Source organism: Geotrypetes seraphini, chromosome 4 (genome assembly GCF_902459505.1).
Source record: "Geotrypetes seraphini chromosome 4, aGeoSer1.1, whole genome shotgun sequence".
NCBI lineage: Eukaryota > Metazoa > Chordata > Amphibia > Gymnophiona > Dermophiidae > Geotrypetes > Geotrypetes seraphini.
The window spans coordinates 219,083,312-219,110,535 of record NC_047087.1 but is presented as its reverse complement, the minus strand read 5'-3'; the positions used below and the strand labels follow the sequence as shown (position 1 = coordinate 219,110,535).

The 27,224-nt window shown below is 44.2% G+C and overlaps 1 protein-coding gene across 3 annotated transcripts in view; it reads right to left on the bottom strand.

Annotated features, from left to right (window-relative positions):
* Positions 1–27,224, bottom strand: part of LOC117359057 (mannose-binding protein-like) — a 49,675-nt gene that overhangs the window by 7,463 nt on the left and 14,988 nt on the right. For all 3 annotated transcript variants that reach the window (XM_033941190.1, XM_033941192.1, XM_033941191.1), the window contains exons 2-4: positions 18,237–18,446; positions 9,739–9,855; positions 6,889–6,960 (exon numbers count right to left, since the gene is read on the bottom strand). In XM_033941190.1, the coding sequence (XP_033797081.1) occupies positions 6,889–6,960; positions 9,739–9,855; positions 18,237–18,429 (382 nt within the window). In that variant the 5' untranslated portion in view covers positions 18,430–18,446. The remainder of the gene's footprint in view (positions 1–6,888; positions 6,961–9,738; positions 9,856–18,236; positions 18,447–27,224) is intronic.

Sequence of the window (27,224 nt, the reverse complement as noted above, 5' to 3'; positions counted from 1 at the left end):
AGTTCTAGTTGTGGCCTTAGATAATCATTTGTATTTTGACTCATATATCACTCTTGGATTGATCACTGAGCTATACACCTTCTACTGTACACTTTGTTTCTTTCATGCCTTGATTACTGTGACTCACTCTTTCAAAGGCAAAGTATTCTTGATTAGCATTTTAGCTAATCAAGAATACTTTGGTCAATTTACTTTTAAGCACAAAGAAACACAATCACTTAACTCCCCTACTATTCACAAAGTACTGGCTCTTATCATCTATCAGATTCCGTTTAAAATTGTCTGTGTTGCGTTCAGGGGTTTTGAGTACCAGCAACTTTACTACTGCTTCATAAAAATGACCCATGTTCCCAAAGTCTTGATAAAAGAGCTCAGATTCTGCACACTCGGTGCTGCCTATTCATGGATTCTGTGGCTGGTTGCAGGGGGGCCGTCAACTGTGGGGTGGGTCCCTAAGTGATCACCCCACTTCTGAAGAATGGCCTAGTTTAATAATAATAATAATAACTATAATATTCTTCTATACCGCCACAATCTTGCGACTTCTAGGCGGTTTACAATCAAGGGAGCTGGACGTCCAGCGAGTTACAATATGCAGATGATCAGAGGAAATACAGAGTGCAGAAATTTTAAGTAAGCAAAAATATAAATATACAGTTTGCTGAGCGAGAATATAAGATATACAATTTGCTAAGAAATTTCCGAGAGGACCTGATAGGAAAAGGTCATGCATTTCAAAAAATACAGCAAAAATTATAATATGATAATAATAACAGTTTATATATATTGCTGAACAGTAAAGTTCTATACGGACTTATGAGGGGAGAGAGGGAATGGGTAAGAGGACCTTTATTGTGGAGAGAGAGAAGAGTGGGTCAGTTGTCTAGATATTTCAGGAAAAGGTATGTTTTTAGGCACTTCCTAAATTCCTCATAAGTGGTCGGTGAAAGCAATTGATCTAGGTATTTACCCCATATGGCTGCTTGATGTGAGAGAAGGTATTCATTGTGTTTTTTCAGTTTGCAACCTCTAACTGGAGGGGAAACAAAGTTTGAATGTGTGCTTCTCTTGCGTCTGTTGGTGGAAAAGGAGAAAAGGTCCGTTATGTATTTGGGGGCTAGTCCATATAGTACTTTGAAGCAGAGGCAGGCGAATTTAAACTTTACGCGTGCTTCTGTCGGCAGCCAGTGCAATTGCCGGTAGTAAGGTGTCACGTGATCGAATTTCTTCAGCCCGAAGATAAGTCTGACTGCTGCATTTTGCATTATTTGAAGACGTCGCATATTCTTTTGGGAGATTGCTAAATAGGCGATGTTACAGTAGTCAAGTTGACTTAGTACGAGTAGTATTTGAGGACCAACATTTTTTATGCTAGAAAAAATATACTGGTTGATATCAAGTTTTTATACTGGTTTTTCCCTGTTTCTTTTCAGTCTGTTTATACCCTATACCCCAGCTCATGTGTTTCCGTCCTCTCAACACAACCTTCTTGTGCCCTTTTATAGAAACATAGACACATGAAGGCAGACAAAGGCCAAATGGCCCATCTAATCTGCCCATCTGCAGTAACCATTATCTCTTCCTCTCTCTAAAAGATCCCACTTGCCTAACCCATGCTCTCTTGAATTCAGACACAGTCTCCATCTCTACTATCTCTTCTGGGAGATTGTTCCATGCATCTACCACCCTTTCTGTAAAAATTATTTCCTTAGATTACTCCTGAGCCTATCACCTTTTAAATTCATCCTAAGCCCTCTCATTCCAGAGCTTCCTTTCAAATGAAAGAAGTTTGCTTCATGCATATTTATGCCATGTAGGTATTTAAAAAAGTCTCTATTATATCTCCACTCTCCTGCCTTTCCTCCAAAGTATACATATTGTATACATTTTAGTCTGTACCCATACGCCTTTTAGTCTGTCCCTATATGCCTTATGACGAAGACCACACACTACTTGCATATATGCCAGGATTGATTAGGTATTTCTTTAGGGTGTGCATATCTATGCTTCAAAACACTATCTCTTGACATATGTCTAAAGATTTCATTTAAGAAATGCTAGTCTATGATAAAAGGGGTCAATGAGTAGACAAAATTGCCAGGCCATTGGATGTTAAAATATAGACCTATAAGTCTACACATGACTGCTGGGACATTTATTCTGTTCTTTTATTCTTTTATTCTTTCACCTCTGCTCATTGTTTATTATCTAAACTAAACTAAACTAAAATTATCTCTTTGTTAAGACCAGCTGCAAATCCTAATTAAGGAACTGTATATTCTGATGTGAAAATGTTATCCGGTCCCGGGGATCAAATCGGGAAAGATTCCGGAAGACTGGAAGGTGGCGAATGTTACGCCGATCTTCAAGAAAGGTTCGAGGGGAGATCCGGGAAACTACAGACCTGTGAGTCTGACCTCGGTACCAGGAAAGATGGTAGCGTCACTGATAAAGGACAGCATCATTGATCACCTTGACAGACACGGGCTGATGATGTCCAGTCAGCACGGTTTTAGCAAAGGCAGATTGTGTTTGACGAATTTGCTGCACTTCTTTGAGGGAATAAACAGACAGATAGACAAGGGCGATACGATTGACATTGTATATCTGTATTTTCAGAAGGCATTCGACAAGGTTCCGCATGAACGACTACTTCGGAAAATTGTGAGCCATGGAATCAAGGGTGAAATACTCACATGGATTAAAAACTGGCGGGAGCATAGGAAACAGAGAGTGGGGGATAAATGGACAATAATCAGACTGGAAGAACGTCACTAGTGGGGTGCCACAGGGCTCGGTGCTTGGACCCGTGCTCTTTAACATCTTTATAAACGAGCTGGACATAGGTACGACGAGCGAGGTGATTAAATTTGCGGACGATACAATATTATTCAGAGTAGTGAAGACGCAGGGGGATTGCGAAGATCTGCAACGTGACATAATCAGGCTCGAGGAATGGGCATCGACATGGCAGATGAGGTTCAACGTGGATAAGTGTAAAGTAATGCATGTCGTAACAAAAATCTCATGCACAAAAGCAGGATGTCTGGGGCGGTACTTGGAGAGACCTCCCAGGAAAAGGACTTGGGAGTTCTGATCGACAAGTCGATGAAGCCGTCTACGCAATGTGCAGCAGCAGCAAAAAGCGCAAACAGAATGCTAGGAATGATAAAGAAGGGGATCACAAACAGATCAGAGAAGGTTATCATGCCGCTGTACCAGGCCATGTTGCGCCCTCACCTGGAGTACTGCGTCCAGCACTGGTCACCGTACATGAAGAAGGACATGGTACTACTCGAAAGGGTCCAGAGAAGAGCGACTAAGATAATTAAGGGGTTGGAGGAGGTGCCGTACAGCGAAAGATTAGTGAAACTGGGTCTCTTTTCCCTCGAACAGAGGAGATTGAGAGGGGATATGATCGAAACATTCAAGGTATTGAAGGGAATAGACTTAGTAGATAAGGACAGGTTGTTCACCCTCTCCAAGGTAAGGAGAACGAGAGGGCACTCTCTAAAGTTGAAACATAAGGAAGTTCTTCTTCACCCAGAGAGGGCACTCTCTAAAGTTGAAAGGAGATAGATTCCGTACAAACGTAAGGAAGTTCTTCTTCACCCAGAGAGTGGTAGAAAGCTGGAATGCTCTTCCTGAGGCTGTTATAGGAGAAAATACCCTACAGGGATTCAAGACAAAGTTAGAAAAATTCCTGCTGAATAAGAACGTGCATTAGTAGGGCTAGTCTCAGTTAGGGTGCTGGTCTTTGACCAGAGGGCCGCCGCGTGAGCAGACTGCTGGGCATGATGGACCACTGGTCTGACCCAGCAGTGGCAATTCTTATGTTCTTAATTATGTATTCATTTATTAAAAACATTTCAGATTCACTTTCCTGGACTCAAAGGCCAGGATTCTATATAGGACACCCAGTCTCAGAAGCCGCCTAAGCGACTTTTGAGAATCACACACAGGCGTCCTATAGAAAATCATACCTAAGCCCACCTAATAACCCGATCCGCTAACTGGCGTCCATGTCACAGGCGCCAGTTAGAAAATCGGGTTGCTGCTGAGCTTATCACGACAAAAGATCTCTTTGCCGAAATCCCCACCCCCATTCATCCCGGCAGAAGGGATGCCAAGTCCCTCCTGCCGGAACCCCCCACCCCGCTGTACATCGCCATCAGGAGGGATACCCAGTCCCACTTGTCGGAAACCCCACACGCCCCCTGTACATTGCCGGCAGGAGGGCTGCCCAGTTCCTCTTGCCAGAACCCCCAAGTTTCCAAGTTTCCATTAAAATTTAATATATTGCGTAAAAATTGTCAAAGCGGTTAACACCAATCATATTTACACCCCCTGAACATCACAGGCATCCCCCCAATGGACCCCCCCAAGCCCACCCCCTGGCTCCCCTTCCTGCTTATGCACTCACTGCCAGCTGAGTTGATCAAAGCTGGTGAATCCACAATCATTTGAGCCAGCAGGACTCCCTGAAGCCACAGTTTCAAGGAGTCCTGCTTGCTCCATGGTCAGCTTATGGCAGCTGCGGCCTATTGGCGTGATCCCCCAGCACAGATAGGTGCCAGAAATGTAGGCCAGGGTTTTCTGGGCCTACATTTCTGGTGCCTATCTTTTCGTGAATCACACCTACATAGGTGCTTTAGACTGCCTAAAGCCACTTCCAGCACTGGCCACAAAAGCACCTAGTTAGACGTGATTCCCGAGCCTTTTATTTAGGCCCCAGTAGGCACTTCAATATTTCTAATAGCGTTTTTAATTAATTTAGGCATCGGTAGGGTGCCTACTGGTGCCTGAACTTAAGCGCCGGTTTTAGAATCTCCCCCTTAATATTTACATGATATAAAGAATTTGTGACTCCTGATGCAAGCATCGAAACATGGCTCCGTGTTGAGTCTTGATTCGATTAATTTTTATATTGTCTGGAAGACAGACCCCTATTCCTTTGCCATTTATGGCTTTGGCCATGCCTACTTTGGCATTCAGCAACCTACAGTGCCTACAGAGGTGCGATTTCAGTGTCTTTTATTTCGGTACCAGTAGGCGCCTCAACCTTGTCATTTGTTGCCATTTCTAATGGCGTTTGTCAATTAAGTTAGGCTTCAGTAGGGTGCCTACCAGTGCCTAAGTTTAGGCGCCAGTTTGATTATCCCCCTTACTCTCTAATAAATAGGTGGCGGTAAGGGCTCCCGCACTAATGGCCACATTGGGAAATTAGCTTGCAGTCATTTATTCAGAAAATGGGAAATGCGGCCATTTTACAGTCATGCTAAAAGTAGCCTCAGCACGTGGAAAACCCCATGATACTGATAAACCGCAGACTATTTTTTAATGCTGCTTTGTAAAAAGGCCCCCTTAATAATAAACAAATTAGTTCAACAAAATAAAATACAATCAAAACAAAAAAATATAGCACAGCAATACAAAACATAATAAAGCATACTAAAATAACAATAGCAAAAATGAAACTGTAAGCAATAAAAACAACCCCCCCCCCCTGTTTACAAAGCCACTCTAGTGGCTGCTGCTGCAGTAATCGCTCCGACGTCCATAGGGAATTATTAAATGTTGGAGTAAAAATAAAGTTATATCAAGTAGTAGTAACAAAAGACTACCAAAACAATCTAAAATGCACTAAAAATGAGCTTTTAGCACATTATAATGCAAGACTTTCTCCTTTACTAACCCCCTCTTTTACTATGGTGCGCTAACCGATTAGTGCGCGCTAAACACTAACGCATCCATAGACTAACATGCACGCGTTAGCGTTTAGCACATGCTAATCGGTTAGCAAAAGAGGGCCTATGCCTCTTTTTAATGTGGCAATATAATGGGGTTTATTTTTATTTTCAAAGACCTGTGCTAATTTGTCCATTAGCATGCAAGACCTGCAAAAAAATGAATGCAGGAATGTTTATCGCCTCCTATTTTGGAGACACTTAAGTGTTTCCACATTGATCCAGCATGAACCAGTTAGTACAGTGGTCTCAAACTCAAACCCTCTGCAGGGCCGCATTTTGGATTTGTAGGTACTTGGAGGGCCTCAGAAAAAAAAGTTTGTCTTATTAAAGAAATGACAATTTTGCATAAGGTAAAACTCTTTATAGTTTATAAATCTTTCCTTTTGGCTAAGTCTTAATAATAATATTGTCATTTATAGCTAAAGAGACATATGATCAAGAAACTTTTATTTTACTTTTGTGATTATGATAAACATACTGGGGGCCTCAAAACAGTACCTTGCGGGCCGCATGTGGCACCCGGGCCGCGAGTTTGAGACCACTGAGTTAGTACATGCTAATCCTAATGTACTAGTTGTTTATGTTCTTATGTTCTTAACAGTTCCATGGCTATTCTCCACCCATGACACATCCCCCGTTAGAAATATTTTTTAAAAGTAAATAATGCTTGCATTAATGTATGCAAACAAGAAAATTCCTATAAAGTGGTATATAAATATTAAAAAATAAAGGGGTCCTTTTATTAAGGTGTGCTAACTATTTTAGCGTGCTAAAGATTAGTGCACATTAACCCCCTCTTTTACCAAAGCGCGCTAGCCGATGTAGTGAGTGTTAAATATTAGTGTGCGCTATATGCTAAAGCGCCTATTATATTCTATGGATATGTCAGCATTTAGTGCGTGCTATTTAGCACCCGCTAAATCGGCTAGCGCTCCTTAGTATTAGGACCCCTAAATTGGTTAGCACATCTTAATAAAAAGAACCCCAAAATAAAATAAAATGTTGTAATGAGTTTTGCAGTAAGCCTTTTCTCATGCACTAAGACCACATTAGAGCTTAGTGCACTTTAGAATAAGGGTCTCTAAGGTCAAAGCTATGCCCTGACTTTAGCTTGGATGTCAAATAGAGGTAATCTTACCGTTTTTTAATTTGTTAAAGTTGTCTTGCAAAGTAGTAAGTTTTTCAATCATACTTTGTACAGATTGTTGTCCTACAAAAAAAATAAAAGATAGATTTATGCAGTTTCCAGTTTTCTGGGTCAATTCTTTGTTCAATTCTCTATCAAGGGTTTGAAAATCCTACAGCAAAGTTTATTAAATTCAGAAATTATGTGGTACATAAATTTGTATGGATTTGCATACTAAATAATATTAAGTTATTTTATTTGTTTCCTTTAGAAGGAAATGGATTATAGTGACGATTGCTGAAGTATAGAAAATGTGGATATGGAATCTTGGGGATGGGTAAGGAAAGGGAATATTCAAAGAGGGAGATGGAGAAGGGATGTCAGGAAAAAGGAGAAGAGGAATAGAAGCTTAAGGCGATCTAGCAGATGAAAAAGGTATCAGAGTAACTGAGGTACAGAAGAAAGAGAATGAGAGAGAAAGAATTACAAGGAAAGAAGACATGTTTTGGTCAACTTCACATGTTACCATAGTTTTTGCTCCATAAGACACACCTCACCATAAGAAGCACCCCATATTTAGAGGAGAAAAACAAGAAAAAAACATTCTGAAACCAAATTCTCCCTGCCAGGCTCTGCACCCAACCCCACACTCCTTGACAAATTCTGCACCCTGTCCTCCCTCCCTGCCAGGCTCTGTACCCTGTCCTCCCTATGGTGGTCTAGTGGTAGACTGGGACAGGCAGGCAGGCCTAGTGGCTGGCAGGCAGGTAGAGACAGGGCATGCAAGCAGGCCTCTCCCTTCCAGGCATCCCCCCAGGCAGGCATGCAGGCAGTTCTCCTCCCTCCAAGGCAGACCCCCCCCCCAGGCAGGCAGGCAGGTATCCCCCTCCCAGGCAGCTCCCCCAAAGCAAGCAGGCTTCCCCCCTCCCAGGCAGCCCCCCAAGCAAGCAAGCAAGAAGGCCTCCCCCCTCCCAGGCAGCCTCCCCAGACAAGCAAGCAGGGCTCCCCCCCTCCAGGCCTCCCCACAGGCAGGCAGGCCCAGCTTCTCCCTATTTTTAATTCGGCAGGGCAGGCAGGCAGGTCCCAGCCTCTCCCTCCTCCCCCCTCCCCGGTCTGGTGATTTCCTCAGGCCCAACAATTGTCCCTTCCTCCCTCCCTCTTATGTCCTCCTCAATGCCTTCCAGCCTTTGTCCTCTTCCCCCCTTCCCCAAGCCTGCCTGCTCTCTTCCCCCCTTCCCCAAGCCTGCCTGCCTGCCTGCTAGGTTTACTTACCTCCCACTGCTGCTGTTGTGAGGACATGTCGCTGAAGCAGCGCGGGGGGGGGGGGGGAGAGGTGGAGTACTCCTGGCTTAGCAGCATGGCACCTGGAAGGGCCAGGCGGGTACAGCACTTGCACGCTGCTGGCCCAGAAGATTAGCTCCGATGTGGTAGCTGCGTGGCACTCAGAAAGGCCAGGCAGGTGCAGCGATTGTACGCAGCTGGCCCAGAAGATTACCTCCGACGTGGTAAGAGCACAGCACCTGGAAGGGTATGACATTGGGGAGAAGGTCCGGGCCAGCCACCGATGTTAGAATTGACGTCGGGGGTAAGGCTTCTGAGACGGCGGTGTGCAATCATTGCACCTGCCTGGCCTTTCCCTTCTTCTAATTTCGGCAATGAGCAATCAGTGGCGGCAGTGGGCGAGGGACGGGCTGCGGTCCTGGAAGGTAATGTGGGTGGGGGGGAATTTTGGTATTCACTCCATAGGACGCACCCTTTTTTCCACCCACTTTTTTGAGTGGAAAAAGTGAATCTTATGGAGTGAAAAATGCGGTATACTGTTTGAGATCGTTAGTCTCTCATTTTGATTTCAGAACTGTTGTGCAAGGGATGGTATCATGATTGGACTACTGTAACGCTCTTTACCTTGGTGTTTCTAAAACGAGGAGCAGGGTGTTACAGTTAGTAGAAGATGCCGCAGCAAGGTTAGTTCTGAGTGTTGAAAGAACAACCCATATTACACCTGTTTTGAAAAAATTGTATTGGCTACCAATTGCATTTCGAGGCCAACATAAAGTGATTTTTGTAATTTATCAAACTGTCTACCACCAAGCACCATGGTTCTTATGTGGTGGTACTTTAGAAGCCTAATAGAGCTCAGAGATCTGAAAATCAAAAGTTGCTGGAACCAATAATGCGAAGTAGATATGCTGAAACCAGAGCTGCTGCTTTTTGTATTGCAGGTATTAAGCTATGGAACACATTGGTGGGAAGTTATGGCTGTGTTCTGACTGGTTAAGATTGAAAAAATTATGGAAAACACAATTGTTACAGCATTTTTGTGAAATGTCCAAGATTTTCAGTGGTACAGTGGGTTATTTTAAGAGTAGTTGATTTTAAGATTTTGCTTTGTGATGTTTATGAAAGAGAAAAGTGGATCTTCAGTTAGAGAGATATTTATGATTGGAAAAGGAGGAAAGAGAGTGAGAGTTTACTTTTGTATACCTCTTCCTAATGCATGAATGACTATCATATAAAGTAGATAAATTATGACAAGAATGTAGAAGAGACATTAAGGACTCCTTTTATGAAGGTGCTCTAGGGTTTTTAGCGCACCTACAAAATTACCGCGTGCTATAGCGTGCGGTAGCCGAAAATCTACCGCCTCCTAAAAAGGAGGCGGTAGTGGCAAGCGCGCTCAGGAATTTAACGTGCGCTATTGCGTGCATTAAAGCTCTAGTGCACCTTTACAGTTTGAAATGTATAACTACCTATCATGTGGTTCGTTTTGCACAGTCATGAGATCTGAAGGCCTACAATGGTCCAAAATGACTCAGCATATATCCTTATATTAACTCTTCCCAATAGAAATGATCTACTTACCATCGCCTTCACTGCTTCCTTTCTCTCCTTTAGTTCCCTCTGAACCTTTATCACCTTTCAAACCTGCTGGTCCTACCTTCCCTGGCAGTCCCTGTAGACCTCGTGGTCCTTGCAAACCTAATGATAGTTCAAGGAAACAATCAAATAGCAAATCTGCAGAGGGCTGCATAATTCCATAGTTCTATTTATAGCTGAAATATCACATTTCAAATTCATTTTCTTATAAATTCATTGATTGACAATATGTTATATTAATTGTGGTAAAACAAAACATTTTTTTAGATACATAGGGAAAATGCTTGAGTACCTGATTGTAAAACCGCTTAGAAAACCTTGATAGGAGGTACCTGTATATAAAATCCTAATAAGCTTAAACTTAATTGAGTTTACAATGGGGCCCTTTTACTAAGCTGTGCTAAAAATTGGCCTGTGGTATCGATAGCGTGGGACTTTCCCACGTGCTGAGGTCACTTTTAGCACATTTTCTATTTCCCCCATTAAAGGTTATGTGTTAAGTTCCCAATTAATACATGCCTATTAATGTGGTAGCTCATGCCAACACCTATTTACTAGAAACAAGAACTAGTTGCACTTCTTCAGACTGGAACTATGGAGGGGATAAATAGCCATTACCTGGGATTGCTGACACTGTGGGAGTGGTGTAGTAAGGGAGGGGAGAGACACTGTGCCAGTGGTGTAGTAAGGGCAGGGGTGGTCCTCCTCGGGCACCATATTGGTAGAGGTGCACCACCTGTCCTCTTCTCTGCTCCCGCCCCCTCCCCGCTTCCCACTGCTGCATGTACATGCTGCCTCCCATCCTCTGCACTTCTGCAGTGCCCCCGGTGCAAGCAGCAACCCCAAACCGCCACCATGCCTGCATTGACTCCTCCCCCAACATCACCTCCTGGATCCACACCCAGGAAGTGATATCGGAGGTAGACAGCAGGCCGGGAGATGCTGCTCTCACCAGGAATGCCACAGAGGCACAGGGGAAGGGAAGCAGCATACATGTGTGGCAGTGTGGGGGGGGGGGGAAGAGGCAGGGCAGGATCATGTAGGGGTGGAAGCAGAGAAAAGGGCAGGGGAAGAGCGCCACCATTCTCGCTATGCCATTGCACTGTGCCAGTCTTTTGTGCAGTTCTAGACCAGATGTTCTCAACCCAATCCTCAGGCTATCCACAATGAATATGCATGAGATAAACTTGCATGCACTGCCTCCAGTGTATGCAGATCAATCTCATGCATAATCATTGTGGGTATTCTGAAAACCTGACTGGCTAGGTGTGTCCTGAAGACTTGGCTGAGAACCCTTGCTCTATTGCTGCAAAAGTCAGATCTGGTGTTGCATTTCTTTATGGCCGAAACAGTGGCAAACCAAGGGGGGGGCAGGGGGTGACGGTCCGCCCCGGGTGCACGCCTTGGGGGGGGGGGGGTGCACAGCCGACCGGTTTTGAAGGTGATTTTGGACCGGCACGCTTAGCTGTCCTGTTCTCACTGCCTCTAATGCCGGCCCTGCAGCTCCGGACTGCCCCACACCTGCTTCCCCCCCCCATCGCTATTATTTTAAATATTATGGTAGCTGTGGCGCTGTATCCATCAGAGACTTCTAATCTCAGCCTGCCCCAGAACTCTTCTTGCAACAGCGACTTCCTATTCCCACCTAGGCGGGTGGCAGCTGCAGGAAGAGTTCCGCGGCTGCCATAACATTTAAAATAATAGCCATCGGGGGGGGGGGAGGGGGAGCAGCTGTGGGGAAGTCCGGAGCTGCAGGGCCCGCGTTAGAGGGACTAAGAGCTGATGGTGCCGCAGGGTCCCTTGGTGGGGGTGGGAGGGAGGAAAAAAGAAGAGTAACCGAAGCATTGGCAATTTGGGGAGAGCAGGTGTGGGGAAGTCCAGAGCTGCAGGGGAGAATGTTGCTGTACCCAGCTAGAGGGAGAAGGAAGATGAAGAAGGGAATGAAAGGAGATGCCAGGGCTTGGAGGGAAGGAGGAAGATATGTGACACTAAGGGAAAAGGAAGGGGGAGATGTCAGAGCATGGAGGGGGAGGGAAAGATGGAAGAAAAGGAAAGGAGAGAGATGCCAGAGAATCAGGGAATGGAAGATACCAGACTGTGGGGTGCGAAGGAAAGAAAGGAGAAAAGAGAGATGCCAGAGCATAGGGGATGGGGTGGTGACAGAGAGAAAAAAAATGGAGAGGTGGCAGAGCTGAAATCAATCATGTACAAAGGAGAGAAGGGGCACAGGATAGATAGTTATGAAAGGAGCATAGAAAGAAGAAAGATGTATGGAAGAGAGAGAGAAGGCAGACATTGGATGGAAAGGGCAGAGAGGGCAGTGACTGGAAGGGGCGAGACATAAAGTGAACAGTAGATGGAAGGGGTAGAGAGAGGAACAGACAATTAATGGAAGTGTGAGGGAGAGGGGGAGCTGACGCTGGAAGGAAGTGGGGAGGAGAAAGAAAAAAGGGCACATGCTGGATTGAAGGATGAGGATAGAGTTAGATACTGGAAGGGGTGAGGGAAAGAGGTGGCAAGCTTTAGGTAGACAGTAAAAAAGGACATTGATGAGAGGGTAGTAAGAACGTAATCTAGATAAATGCAGAAAATAAATTGAAAAGGAAAATGAGAGAAAAACGGAAAGGGATTGCAGAGGAGAGGTGTGGGAGAGGGAAGGAGAGGAGAGAGATGCCAGACCAATGGGGGTGAAAGGAGAGATGGAATGGGGAGGCATACAGTTTCTGGAAGGGGCATAAATGGAGAAAAGATGCCATATGGGGGAAGAGAGACAGCAGACAGTGGATGGAAGGAAGAGAGTTACAAGAAGATAAGGAAAGCAGAAACCACAGAAGACAAAGGTAGAAAAACATTTTCTATTTATTTATTGCTTTAGGAGACATGTGTCACTGTTTCTGTGGTGTTGCATTGTATGCAGAGTCCAGCTTCTTGCTGGTTCAATTTAACCTTTGTCTATGAATTTCTATTTTATCCCCCCTTTTACAAAACTGTGGAGCATTTTATAGTGCCAGCCGTGGTGGTAGCAGCTCTGATGCTCAGAATTCTATGAGCGTCAGAGCTGTTATCTCCGTAGCTAAAATCCACACTACAGTTTTGTAAAAGAGGGAGGGGTTAGTTTGTGATTACATATTCCAAACTAGGCAAAGGTGTTTTCTGTGTTCTGTGTGTTCGAAAGACATGGTTTTTTTGTTAGAATTGACTACAGGATTGATCTGTACTAGTCTGGCTTGTTTAGTTTTACAATGGGTGTATTGATGTTGTATTGCTCATTGCATTATGTAAGATGCTGCCTTTTCCTAGGTACTCATGTGTGACTTGTGGATTGTTACTAAAAATCATGTTTTCCGTACAGATGGGGGGGTGTCAAAAAATGATGGGCCCCAGGTGTCACATATGCTAGGAGCCTTTTCGGATGTGTTAAACGCTTCAGCGTCTTTTTTGAGAGAAGCCTGATCGGTCGGGACACACCCTGATGTAGCCTGTTGGTGAAACGCTGGCCTTCGTTGGTGTGCCGATGATCAGAAGATAAGTGGAATTTTTTCCTCTATCATTTTTTTAAAAAATTTTAAAATTTGGAGTGAAGCACAGCTTAAGGCTTGATTGTCCAGTACATATTGAAGGTTCTTTGCCAGTGAGGTTATCGCTTGACCAGGTTTATTATCCACTTTGGTGGTGGTGGGAGGGCCTGTTCTGAGGCTTTTTCCTTCATTTTTAACTGGAACACAGCTTTTTCTGTCCTTACACCACATTATAGGACATCATAGCATCTATATTGAAAGTGTTTACTATTTTAAACTTATGCTAGGTACGCCACTGTGCCGAAGTCAAGATAAATATTTCTATTTTCTTTTCAACAGGAATCTCAGAATGATCCAAGAGAACCAGCTAAAGAAATAGGGGAGGTTTGGGCAGTGGTGTTTTTTAGCAGCAGCAAAGTGATCTCTGCAGTTTTACAGGATTTAGTACAAGGGCAAAAATGGTACAAAACTACTATGCAAGACAGAAGAAGTAAGAAATTGAAATGCCATCTGTAAACGATGCTTGCAATCTATCCAAGAACTTTATTAGCCAGGGAGAAACCACATTGCCAAAAGAAGAGGTTGATGACGTGGTTAAAGTAATTGACTCATAGTTCAGTGTGGTTTAGATATAATTAGAGTTGGTAAGTAAATAATCAGGATATATTCTTTTCAGAAGGAACAGGATGGGTAAAATAATAATATAAAAAAGAATCAGGAACAGCTTTATAGAAACATAGAAGCATGACAGCAGACAAAGGCCAAATGGCCCATCCAGTCTGCCCATCTGCAGCATATACTATCTTCTCCTATCCCTATAGGCTAAGGGGCTCATTATCAAAACTTAAACACATCTACAAACCCTCCCAAGTCAGCACTAAAAGACAGGTCATCCAGTGCCGATAATCAAACCTATTTATGGACTTATTCAGGGCCTTTTTAGGCCTCTGAATGTCGTTGTGCACCCAGAGCTAAAAGGGGTATATCTGGGACACTCTTCTTTTTTTAAACTTGGACATTTCTTCCCATTCTATTATCACCATTGAATGTTCTACGTTTGGGCTCTCCCTAGTCCAGCCCTAAACACACCCACAACATGCACTTTTCCATTTGTCAAACTGTGGTGTAGGATGTCCAAATTCTATCTTTTGAAAATTGCTATTTGGATATTTTGAAAGATAGGCTTTTTTGAGAACATTTTGGACGATCAAAAAGATAGGTCGTCCAAGTGCCGATAATTGAAACGGGTTTTAGACGTATCTAAAAACAGCTTAGGCCTTTTCACTGCCGCTGTATGGCCAGAGTGAAAAAGGGTGTTAGGGTGGGAGGTAGGCGGGATGTGGGCCAACCTAGACTTAGTTGTCCTGCAGTGATAATCAAAAGTTTAACGAGACTGCTTAGACGGAATTTATACATTCTGACTTAGGTGATCTAAAAACAGATATAAGTGCCCAGAAGGTATCCAAAGTGATCATATAACCACTACATGAACAAAGTACAGACCCACACACACTCCCCAAGTGATCACTGAATCCCCCACCCCCACCCAGGCCATAAAATTCAGAATAAAAAAAGTAAAAAAGTACATACATCCAGAACATCAGCACCTGGCATAGGAAAGCCTAGTAGAGTTATGCAGAGGTGGCTTAAGTAGTCTGGGGGGAGAGCTAGTGAACCATAGAGAGGAGGACCCAGGCCCATAAGCTATACCAACCACTGCACTGTGAAAAATGTGCACCCACCAAAACTCCCATAACCCTACTGTACTGCCATACAGGTGGCACCTGCAGTCATAAGGTCTATTGGGGGAGGGGGGGTAGACAGGTGGGTATAGTAAGTTTTATGGGTATTTGGGGGGGGGGGCTTACCATGACCTATAAGGGAGTTGTGGTGAGATGTTTATGTGGCACCCTTTTTGTGAAGTTAGAAACATAGAAACATGACAACAGATAAAGGCTAAATGGCCCATCTAGTCTGCCATCCGCAGTAACCATTATCTCTTTCTCTCTCTGAAAGATCCCATGTGCCTATCCCAGGCCCTTTTGAATTCAGACAGTCTTTGTTTCCACCACCTCTTCCCTGTAAGGTGCCCCACTACTCTCTTGCCATGTCTGGGTGGCCAGTCCATCACTTTGCTGACCCCTCCCACCTCCAAAAGTTCTCTTTTCTAGCCTTTTTGGGCTTGGACAATTTTTTAGACGAGAATGGGGTATAAACATAGACAACTTAGCGGTCTGGATGAACAAACGGCAATGTAGAAGTAGACGATTCTCAATAAAAATACATTTTGGACGTATTTTTCAAGAATGGACTTTGGACGCTGCCAAGTTTGGATGACTAACGCCTTAGGCCCAAAACGGACTTAGATGGTTTTTTTTTATTATGCCGCTCTATGTTATGAAATTAACCCATCTATATCTTTTGTGCATCTTGCATTTCCATTTTTTGCTTATTATTTATTTATGTATTCATTCAATTTGTATTACTTTAACTGTTACCCCTTGAGTCCGACCTTTTTCCATAATTTGTATTATTTATATGGTATTTGATCATTTTACTATTTTTATGTTCTTTAACAAAACTGTAAGCTGTTGTAGGTGTGTTTCCTTATTTGCACCTGAAGGTTAAGCCTCTCTGACATCATCAAGCCTGAACCATTATTTGTAAGAAATCATTCCAGCCTGAACTTGCAAGAAGAGAAAGAAGAACACATCTTTGCTGTTTCTGCCTGATGCATTCTGGGTATGTATATTCTAGTCAAGGACATCCATCTATGCCTTCATGCCTAGACTGTGTGAATCTTGGGGGAGTTATACTCCTATGCTGTGCTTATCTATTGAAAGGTGCCTGTGTCTTCCAGCCTGTATGAGACTTTATACAGAAAGGCTATTCATCTAAGATCTGTTTCTGGATTGGTCCGTAGAAATCATCTGACGAGATCCGAGTGAAAAGGTGCTAATTATAATTTAGTCTGTTTTTAGGTGTGGGTGAACTCACATCTCATCACAGGTGTTCTGCACGCATCTCTTTCATAATAATTAAGACCTGAACAGTTACCTCGTGTGACTCTCTGCCTGAGAGAGAGTGAATCGGACCTTAAACAGATCTGAATTCCATCACCTCAAGGAAACTTTTGCTGCCAATAAATTACAGCTTTACCAGTGACTGACAAACACTTGTTCCTGTAACAGAAGGATTTCTAAATCTGCTAAGCTGAAGAGACGTCTTCCATTTCACCTGATTGTGTGCCAAGGCCTAATTGGATGGTGAGATAAGGAACTTATTATCTTATCAGCGGGGGTTAGATAAAGTATCCTATTGTGATATAGGATAAGGCTTGTAAAGCTACTTGGTGATAACTGTAATAGATTGCTGCTAATCAGGAATTATTATTATAAGGAATTGTTTAATTTTACTTAGTTATCTAGCAAGTGTGTTGTGATAATTATGTACTGAGTTTCATATATGTAATCGGATATTTTGTGAACAATATTTAGATATTGCTGCTGGCTTGTGAATTATATTTTTCTATTTTCATAATAAAAGTATTTCTCATTAGTCTTGGTCTTGTGTCGTGTAAATAGGCAAAGAAAGCTGAACCTGGATGAGATATTATGGTCTTCCCTAGAAACTAACAGGCACGTATTTGTTTATGTAACTGATTAGTGACTGTAAATCTTTCCACACTGTATAACAAGTTGCTCCTGTTGTACACTGCCTTAATTCAATTTCTTCATAAAGGTGGTGATAAATTTCAATAAATAAACAAAATTCTCTTTCTCCCTACTATCTAGAGTATGCTGTAGTCTCTTCAAAAGTACGGGATATTGCAGTCCCAAGTAGGATACAGTGAGCATATTAGTGGTTAATCGGCTTAGCACTATTTAGCTGGCCCAGAGCCATTCCTGTCTTGCTAAAGAACGCTGAATTTTAGGTAGACTTACTATAAAACCAGTGAGACAGCAAACCCCTGAGGAAGAAAATTACACCGTGAAAGAGGTGCATGCAAATTGCTCTCATGAATATTCATTGTGGAGATCCTGAAAACCTGACTGCCTGGGGGATCCCTGAGGACAGGCTTAGGAACCACTGAGCTAAAGATTAAAGTAAAAGAAAGAACTGCATTTAACTGTAGCAGGAGAATGGGGATCTGAATGGAGATCACTTCCTCTGTATATAGGAAAAGACTATTGCACTCAGGAAAGAAGGTGTGTGTGTGGGGGGCGGGGGGGGGGGAGGGGAGACTCATTGGAGAGGCAGCATGTGGAGTCAGCAGGAAGAAGTTTTTATTTCAATCCCCCAGTAATGAACCTCACTAGCTCTTCCAAACCTGACATTCAAATGGTGTTGTTGGGTTTTTGGGGGGTTTGGAGAAGTTCATCACAACATGTGTAGTTTTTGGTATTAAACCCCTTCCAGACTTGATAGTAAGCAGTTATGTATTAAGGAATTTGGGTCTAGAGATCTCCAGGTTCTCTGAGTAAAACCTCTGACAAATCGGGGGGCATCCATAGTGGTCACAATGATTAAATGTCAAAATGTACAGCACTGCGTTTGCCTTTCAGTGCTATATAAGTGATAAATAGTAGTAGTAGTAGGGGTATGTAATCTGGAATTAATGCAACTTGTCAGACAGTAAGGGATAAAGGGCATTTCTGGGGAGCCAAATGACCAATTTTGACTGTGGTCCCTAAAGCTAATTCCGCAGTGCATGTGAGTTAGGTGTATAGAATGCCACTATTAAGGGTGTAATAGTGGACTGGTATTGGAGGGATATGAAACTAGCACACTTTTAATGTTATTTGCTAAACTTCATGTTTTATTTATTGTCAGCTGAGGATAGCGGTTTACAAAGCTAGCCTACCGCCCTGTTTTGTAATTATTTTTTGTAATGTAATTTGCAGGGAGAGGGATGAGAATTGTGACTGCCCTTGTTATTATTCCAGAAAAGAAACATTTCTGTACCTAAATCACCCTTCTCTCCTTTAGGACCGTCTCTTCCATCTCGGCCTGGCAGTCCATTGGCTCCAGCAGCTCCACATGTAACCACTGGACAGGTGTTTTCTTTTTCAGTGTTCTTTTGTAGATCAGAGCTAGTTGTTGCTATTATGATGAACACCCCCAGCATAAGAAAGGCAGAGAGTTGAACTGATTGCATTGTATGAGACTATGGACCTATAAAAATTATGAAAAATCATGTTTTAGAGAGATCATGCTTCACTGTTGTTGTTTTTTTACAAAATAATGCAAGGGTTGAAAAGGATTAGGACCATATCTTAGATTTTTCAGATGTATAATCATTGAAATTATTTCCCTGACTTGTTCTGTTTTGTTTTGTGAGCTAATTGTTTTGAGCATACCATTAGAACATAAGAATAGCCTTACTGGGTCAGACCAATGATCCATCAAGCCCAGTTGCCCGTCCTCACAGTGGTCAATCCAGGTCCCTAGTACCTGGCCAAAACCCAAAGAGTAGCAACATTCCATGCTACTGATCCAGGGCAAGCAGTGGCTTCGCCCACGTCTTTCTCAATAACAGACTATGGACTTTTGCAGTCGGTACATGGAGCTGGATAGCTTGAAATGGCAAGTCCGACTACTAGAGGAGACAGTGATGGAACTAAAAGAACTCCTCACCTTTGAAGATAGAATCCACGAACAGGAGAAGTTTCTAGTGGAGTTCAGTACAAACAAAGAGGTCAAGGAGCTAGAAAGATTCATTGAGGAAGCTCACCAGCAACATGTGGAGATCCCAGGGCTGGAGAACTGTACCTGAGCAACCTAGGAAGATGGCCTGGATGAAAGGAAAGAAGACACCCCTACAAATTCAGAAGAGACTGAAGCTGAGATAGGGGATGACCGCAAACCAGGAGAAAGAGAGAGAACACATGAAGATGTCCCCCCTCACACAAAGAGCCAAAAACAACTTCAAGCATTTCGCAGGAGGAAGAAGATTGGCCCTACACCATGGATGTGGATTTACAACCCCCAAGGAACCTCCAAATAAAGAAGATGGGGATCATCGTAGGAGATTCCATTATATGTCATGTGGAAATCCGCACCGCAGGAGGGAGAGAGGATAGAATCATCACCTGCCTGCCTGGAGCAAGAGTGAAGGTTATAGCCAAAAGGATCTCCAGGATCATAGACAGCACAGGGGGAGAGGACACTGCTGTGCTTACCCACGTGGGAACCAACGATTTGAGTGGACGGAAGTATGATAGGGAAAAGATGAAGGGCCAGCTCCGCTCACTCGGAAAAAAACTGAAGATCAGGGAGGTGAAGGTAGCTTTCTCCGAGATCCTCCCAGTACTAAGAGCAGATGGAAAGAGACAAGGGGAATTGCAAGCGATCAATGCCTGGATGAGACGATGGTGCGAAGAGGAAGGCTTTGACTTTGTGCGCAACTGAATGGCGTTCTGGGGAAAAAGCAAGTACTACAGAAAGGACGGACTACACCTCAACAAGGAAGGAGCAAGAGTATTGGCAGGTAACATGAAGAGCCATCGAGAAGGCTTTAAACTAAAGGACAGGGGAAAGCTGACAGTCGACCACCAGTCGATGGCCCGGGCGACAGGATGCCCGGAAGAAGGAACTATGGTGGACAACTACTCAGACACGGGAGGGGATGACCACAAAGCATATAAGGGAGACAACGTAGGAGCAGAAAAGGATACCATGAAAGAAACAGTAGAGACTGCTAAGCTTAGAAAGTCCAAGATGGTAACACAAAGGGAACTCAAATGTATGTATACAAATGCTAGGAGTCTGAGAAACAAAATGGGAGAATTAGAGACAATAGCAAGACACGATGAACTGGAAATCATTGGCATAACAGAAACATGGTGAAATGATGAAAACAAATGGGACACAGTACTACAGGGATACAAACTATACAGAAGAGATAGAGTAGGGCAGAAAGGTGGAGGTATTGCCCTATATAGAATCTGTTAGAGAGGCTATGACAGAAAGGACAGAGAAGCTGGAGTCCCTCTGGATCAAGATTCTTAGACACAATGGTGCAGACACAAAAATTGGCCTTTACTATCGACCCCTAGGACAGACGGAGGAGACAGACTCAGAAATGATAGAGGAAATTAAACAAGAATGTAAGACAGGTAATGTAATAATCATGGGAGACTTCAATTTCCCAGGGATAGACTGGAACCTGGGAACCTGGAACTGTGGCAAGGAGGCCAAGTTCCTGGAAGCGCTAGGGGACTGCTTCCTGGCACAAATGGTAGGAGAGCTGACGAGAGGAAACGCCACCTTGGACTTGGTCCTAAATGGCATTACGGGACCGACAAAAGAAGTAGAAGTCGCAGTCCCGCTGGGGACGAGCGATCACAACATAATCAACTTTAAACTTGACATTGGGAAAGGGAAACGTACCAAAACCTTAACGACAACCTTAAACTTTAAAAAGTAAAGATACGATAGCATGAGAGCCATGGTGAAACCATGGCTCAAGAAAAAGATGGACAAAGTTAAAACGGTAGATCAGGCATGGTCCCTACTGAAAAATACTATCACGGAAGCACAAAATCTCTACATTCTGCGGATTTCCAAAGAAAGGAAAATTAAAGGCAAAGGAGAACCGGCATGGCTTACTAGAGAGGTGAAGGAAGCCATAAAAGAAAAGAAGGACTCCTTTAAAAAATGGAAACGCACGAAAACAACCGAAGCTTGGAACAAACACAAAGATGATCAGAAGAAATGTCACAAGGCGGTGAGGAATGCAAAAAAGGACTATGAGAAAATAGCGCAAGAGGCCAAAAATTTCAAGCCCTTCTTTAGATACGTAAAAGGAAAAAAAACCTGCAAAAGAGGCGGAGGGACCGCTGGTTGACCAGGGAAGAAAAGGGTACAACAAGGAATATAAACAAATTGCAGACAGACTAAATTCCTTCTTTGTGTCTGTCTTTACGAAGGAGGACACCGCAATAATATTGAATCGACCAGGTCACAATTTGTATTAGCCTCGTTCTGCTGTTCTTTCCTATGGATGCATCTGGGGACAGAAAACACACAAACACACACATGCAAAAAGCCAAAGAGATGTCTCTCTTTATTCAGAACAACAACACATATTTATTGTCTCCCCCTCTGCACATGCGCAGTCACAAGCTAATTATGGGTGTAGCTTATGAGGAAAGATAAGTTTCGTTTCACAGTAAAGCAGGGAGGGGGAAGGGAAATTCCACAGCTAGTACAAACATAGTTACAGATAACAAAAAGAGACAATGCTTTTTTGTGATTTCTTGCATAGCAAAATAAGCTTATAAAGAATATACCCTTACAAATACCAGAAGCAGTGAAAGTGTTCAAAGGAGTAATAGAGGACAGCCTCACCACTAGTGCTGCCCGATTCAGTAAAAAAAATTTTGATTCGATTCAGCCTATTGAATTGGTTTTTCGATTCGATTCTATTTTTCTGCCTAAATGGGTGTTTTTTTCAAACATCCTGGTGGGTTTATTTTATAGATTTTTCACCCCCTTTGGCTTCTCCTAACCACACTAGCGCTGTGGTGTAAACAAAATAAAGAAACAAAAAGGACTTTTGTTCTCTCTGTTAAATCCTAGCTCACGTTTGCAGTCTAACACCAGCTCTGGCAGGATACACATTTCAAATCTGACATATTGTAATCACAAAACAAAATAAAATTATTTTTTCTACCTTTTGTTGTCTGGTCAATATTCAAATCTTGTTGGTCCCAGGCTCTGGTTGTCTTGCTTGCCAGGGTCTCCTTCTTTCTTCTTTCTCCATGCTAAGCATCCATCTGCCATCTCTGTCCTCCCCTTCCCTCCCCCGGAGGTCTGGTATCTTTCATTTTTTCATCTCCATCCACAGATCCACCTTTTCTGAATTACCCTTTCATCCAGCATCTCTCCCTCCTTCCCCACCACCCCAGGGTCCACCATCTCTCCCTTTCTTTTCCCAACTATCCTCCTATCCAGTATCTGTATCTCCCCTCCACACCATCCCTTGTGTCCAACTTCTCTCCCTTTCTGTTTCTTCCCTCTCCTAAATCTCATTGTCCATCATCTCTCTCCCTCTCTGAAGGGTTAAGTCTATACATATGCTTATTGAGAAATGTTGCTTTGTGTGCTACGTGCAGATTTCTGAGAGCTGGCTCACCACAAACTGCCATACATCCTTTTTCATGAACTTACAGGGACGACTGAAGAAACAAGTTATACATTATTCTTCTCTTGTCCTTTACTTCACCCCCACAGTATGGTATGGTCTTATCTTTGTTCTGTGATTAATGTGTCTTTTCCGAGGACTGGCTCACCACAAAGACAGCTACATCCTGCTTTGAGAAATGCCAGTTTGCACGTATGCATGAGCCTCTGCTAAATAGCTACACCCCAGACAATGTATATAAGCCAAGAAAGAACGTAATAAACTTCAGTATGTTTTGGATACCTACTTTGTGTTGGTGTGTCTGATTCATGCTCCTGATATCAGTCTTTGTGTATCTCTGATAGAAGCCACCTAGACGAGTTAGCATCAGGGGGTCTTAAGAACATTCGCAAGGAAAACTCTCACTGGGAGTGTGAATTTTTCCTTTCAATTTGGGGGCTTCGTCCGGGATCGTGGGGTCACCCCCTCTGAGGTAAGGAATTTTCCTTATGGGCTCTGACCATACCACGATCCTATATTTAACGCGAATGCTAAACGGTTTACTTTTGTGTCAGGGACACGTTTGAATACTGCAGTATTTACTTACCTCACTCTGTTCTGGGAACAGAGATGAGAAAACACGTCCGGGGGACGTGAGAAATAGATTTTTAGGAAAATAATAAGATCTAATTTATTCCCCGACTTCGTCCCGGCTTCTATCAGAACTGCATTCTCCTTTTTTTCTCTGTCATTTCCCTCTTTGTTTTATTCTATCGTCTGTCCTTTTCTCAACTGATTAGGACTAAGTGGGAGTTGGTAAGCCCCACTACTCCTTGTGTTTACTCTCGGAGACCGTGGTAAGTGGTCTCATTTAATTATATTGACTTATTGTCTATTTTATGGGGGCCCATAAATCTAAAGAGTTTCCCAAACCCTTTGATGATGAAACCTGTATGGATTATGTTACACGATGTAGTGACACAGGGTCATATTTGGTAGTCCCCTGGGTGGACAATATAGCCGGATGGACAGAGGGCATAGGCAGTGTTAATCCTTTTCCCCGTACGGGAGACAATGACCCCTTTCATATGGACATGGTTAAGGGTCTATGCCTAAAAGACACAGAAGTGTGGCCCTGGTATGGACCCGACCCCAATTGGGACAAGGATTATATGGAAAAGGGAGGAATTCACTGGTTAGAAATTGCACCGCACTGGTATGAGCGAAGCCGGGGACGATTAACGTCCAAAATGAGAAAGCAGGAAGCCGAACAATGTCATAGACTTGAAAGACAAAAATTTAAGTCCAACCCTACCCAAACGGGTCCTCCAGTGGGGAGGGTCCGACACACGGCTGGCTCCACTACCGTCCGTCCTCCTCCCTATGTCCCACGGGCGGCCGCCCAGACCAATACTCTATATCCGTCCCTTAACCAAGGGACTTTCTCAGATGAAGATGACCTTATTACGATTGCCGCCATTGCTGCCCAGCCCGATCCTCCCCCGGACCGCAAGGCTGAATCCTCAGAAAAAGTATCCCCAAAAGAGGAACACCAGCCTGACCCCGAGCATATACACCAAACTCCCCCCAGTCGTATACCGGTTGTCCATAAACCTGGGACCTCACGGTACGACCTCCGTCCACAGTTGCCCTTTATGACGGTAGGGGATATAGTCGTAAAAAAGGCGCTAGACCTGACCGAACTTGACAAGATTATCAAACATTGCCCCAAACCTATCAATGCCCCACAGGGCACGGTCACCTACCTAAAAAAGGCATGCAAGGGTCGATACTTTACCCAAGAGGATATGCGTTTGATTATAGACGGTGTCATCGGTACCCATACTAGTTGGAATTGGGACCATGTTAAAACGATTAGTCAAATCTCCGGCGATCGAGTTACCGCTGGGGAATATGTAATGAATAATCCCACTGAACTCGACAATATGTGGACGGAAATAACCGTCGAGATGACAGCCGTTTTTAAGGCGAAATCATCTCTCCCCATTGCAGTAGCGTGCAAACAAAAACCAACCGAAACCGTCACCGATTTTTGGAAACGGTTTATCGATTGTTGGAAAATGGAGGCTGGACTCAGCGTTCAGAACGCGGACTCCCTTATCATTTCCACCTTCATCTCTAATTTGACTGACAAACACGGTCTGCCAGTGAAACAACTTATTTCCTCTTGGACCTCCGATACGATTATCGAGTTCGAAAAACATCTCTTTGAAAAAGAGGCAGCCGGGTGCTTCGAGGTCAGAAAGCCCACTGTTGTTGCTTTCCAGGCCTCCAAGCCCCCGGCCTACAGGAGATCCCAAGGACCCACCCCCGGACACCGTAATCAAACCCCAGCCCGGAGGAATGACAGGGATGAATGCTGTTTTAACTGTGGGAAAAGAGGCCACTGGGCTAGGGATTGCAGGGCACCCCCACGCCAACAAACCCCACGTCAACAAAAACCCCCCACCCATCACGACTACAATCATGCCGCCCCTGCTGATGGTTTCCGAATTCCACCCGAGGATCGCTCACAACCCCGTTTCCCCGTACAATGGGACCACCATCATAGTCGCTGATGTTGCCCTGAAGGACACACCCCGACTTTCACACAAATTACTGATGGCCATCTCGATCTCCCCTTTATTCTGCTCAAGGTCGGAACCCGTCTAGTCACTTTTATGGTAGACAGTGGAGCCACCTCGAGCGTAATAGGAGGAGACCTATACCGTGGCCCTCAGCGAAAGTCCACTCCTTCCATGGGAATTAATGGGGTTATTACCAAAACTTACAAGACCGATCCATTACCTGTCTCTGGTATCACCGGTCCCGTCCTGTTAGATCATTGTTTCTCACTGATCCCTGATTGCCCAGTCAACCTCCTCGGTCGGGACCTAATCATCGCCCTCGGCATCTCCATCCACACTAAGTCTCATGGCCTGGACATAACCTCAGACCTCGTCCAGATCGTATCCCCAGACCATTGTACCGCGCCAACTTATAGGTGGACGGCGACTGTTTTTCCCGTCTCACCCCCTCCACTCGAATTTTCAGAACTACCCCATGATCTCTGGTCATCTGGGGACTATGACACCGGATACATTGATTGCACTCCGTACAAAGCAACCCTCAAAGAGGGGGCATCCCCCGTTTACCAGAAACAATACCCCCTGTCTATGGAAAAGATAAAGGGGATTAAACCCATGGTTGAGGATTTTCTCCAACACGGCATCTTGCAACATACGGTATCTCCGTTTTGTACACCTATTAACCCCGTTGCCAAAGCTAATGGCCAAGTCCGCTTTGTGCAGGACTTGAGGGCCATTAATAATTTGATTGTACCCATAGCGCCTCTTGTACCAGATGTAAACACACTGCTTTCATCCATCCCTCATGCCGCGTCCTGTTTTTCAGTGATTGACCTGAAAAACGCCTTTTTCTCCATTCCAGTACATCAGGACACGAGACCTCTTTTTTCCTTTGTTTTTGAAGGGCAGCAACTGACCTGGACACGTATGCCGCAGGGCTTTGTTGATTCCCCCGTGGTCTTCAGCATAGTCCTGCAGGCTACACTGAAGTCCTGGAACCCCCGCCAGGGTTCCGTCCTTTTACAATATGTTGATGATCTTTTGTTGTGCAGCATGTCAAAGGAGGAGGGGGAAGTGGATGGTTTATCACTGTTACAATGGTTACATGAATGTGGACACAAGGTGTCGCTACAGAAGTTACAATGGTGTGCTGAAAGTGTTGAATATCTGGGTTTCGTCCTGTCCTGTGGCGAGAGGCAATTGAGCCCCTCACGGGTTAAATCCATTGCGGGCCTGGTCACCCCGCTTACCAAGAAGGACATGCTATCTTTCTTAGGTATGGTCAATTATTGTCGCCAATGGATACCCGATTGCTCCTATTATGACAACATTCTTAGGTCAGCCACCCTTCAGGACGAACCCGATCTTATCCGATGGAATACTGACATGTACAATGCATTTGATCAGTTGAAATGTTCTTTAATGAGAGGTCCTGCCTTGGGACTGCCTGATTATGCTAAGCCTTTTCACATGTTTGCCCGACAAAATTGTAAAACCATGGCGGGAGTTCTCGCTCAGGACCACGGTGGCAAATTGCGCCCCTGTGCCTTTTTTTCCAAGGTCATGCCCATCTCTGTCCAGGGAATGCCAAATTGTTTGCGCTCTTTAGCTGCTGCGGCCATGATGGTGGAGCTAGCAACCGTTGTTACCCTGGGACACGACACCGTTTTACATACCACACATAACGTTCTTTCTCTCCTCAAGGGTTTACATACCCAACACATGTCGGCCCAACGACTCTCAGGTTACGAGGTCATCCTCCTGTCCAACCCCTCCCTTCAGGTCAAGTACTCTTCTTGTACGACTGGACCTGCACCCATTCTCAATGCCCTCCTGGGCCTCAAATCCATTTCCGATGAAGTTTCACCGCCCCACGACTGTTTAGACACTCTTCAGTATGACACCTCGCCTCGCCCTGATTTGAGCTCCACACCTCTCCCACAGGCACCCTCGGTTTTTGTCGACGGTTCCTGTTTTCGGCCTAACGACCACACCTTTCTCGCTGCTTATTCCATTGTCCAGCTGCCTGATATTGTCCTTGAGTCACAGTCTTTGCCAGTGCAGTCAGCTCAAGCAGCGGAACTGGTTGCCCTAACTCGGGCCTGCCAACTTTTTTGTGGACAAGCTGTCAACATTTACACTGATAGCAAGTACGCTTATGGGGTAGTTTGGGATCATGGACGCATTTGGCAAAGAAGGGGATTCGTTACCGCCGATGGTAAATCCATCTCCCATTCC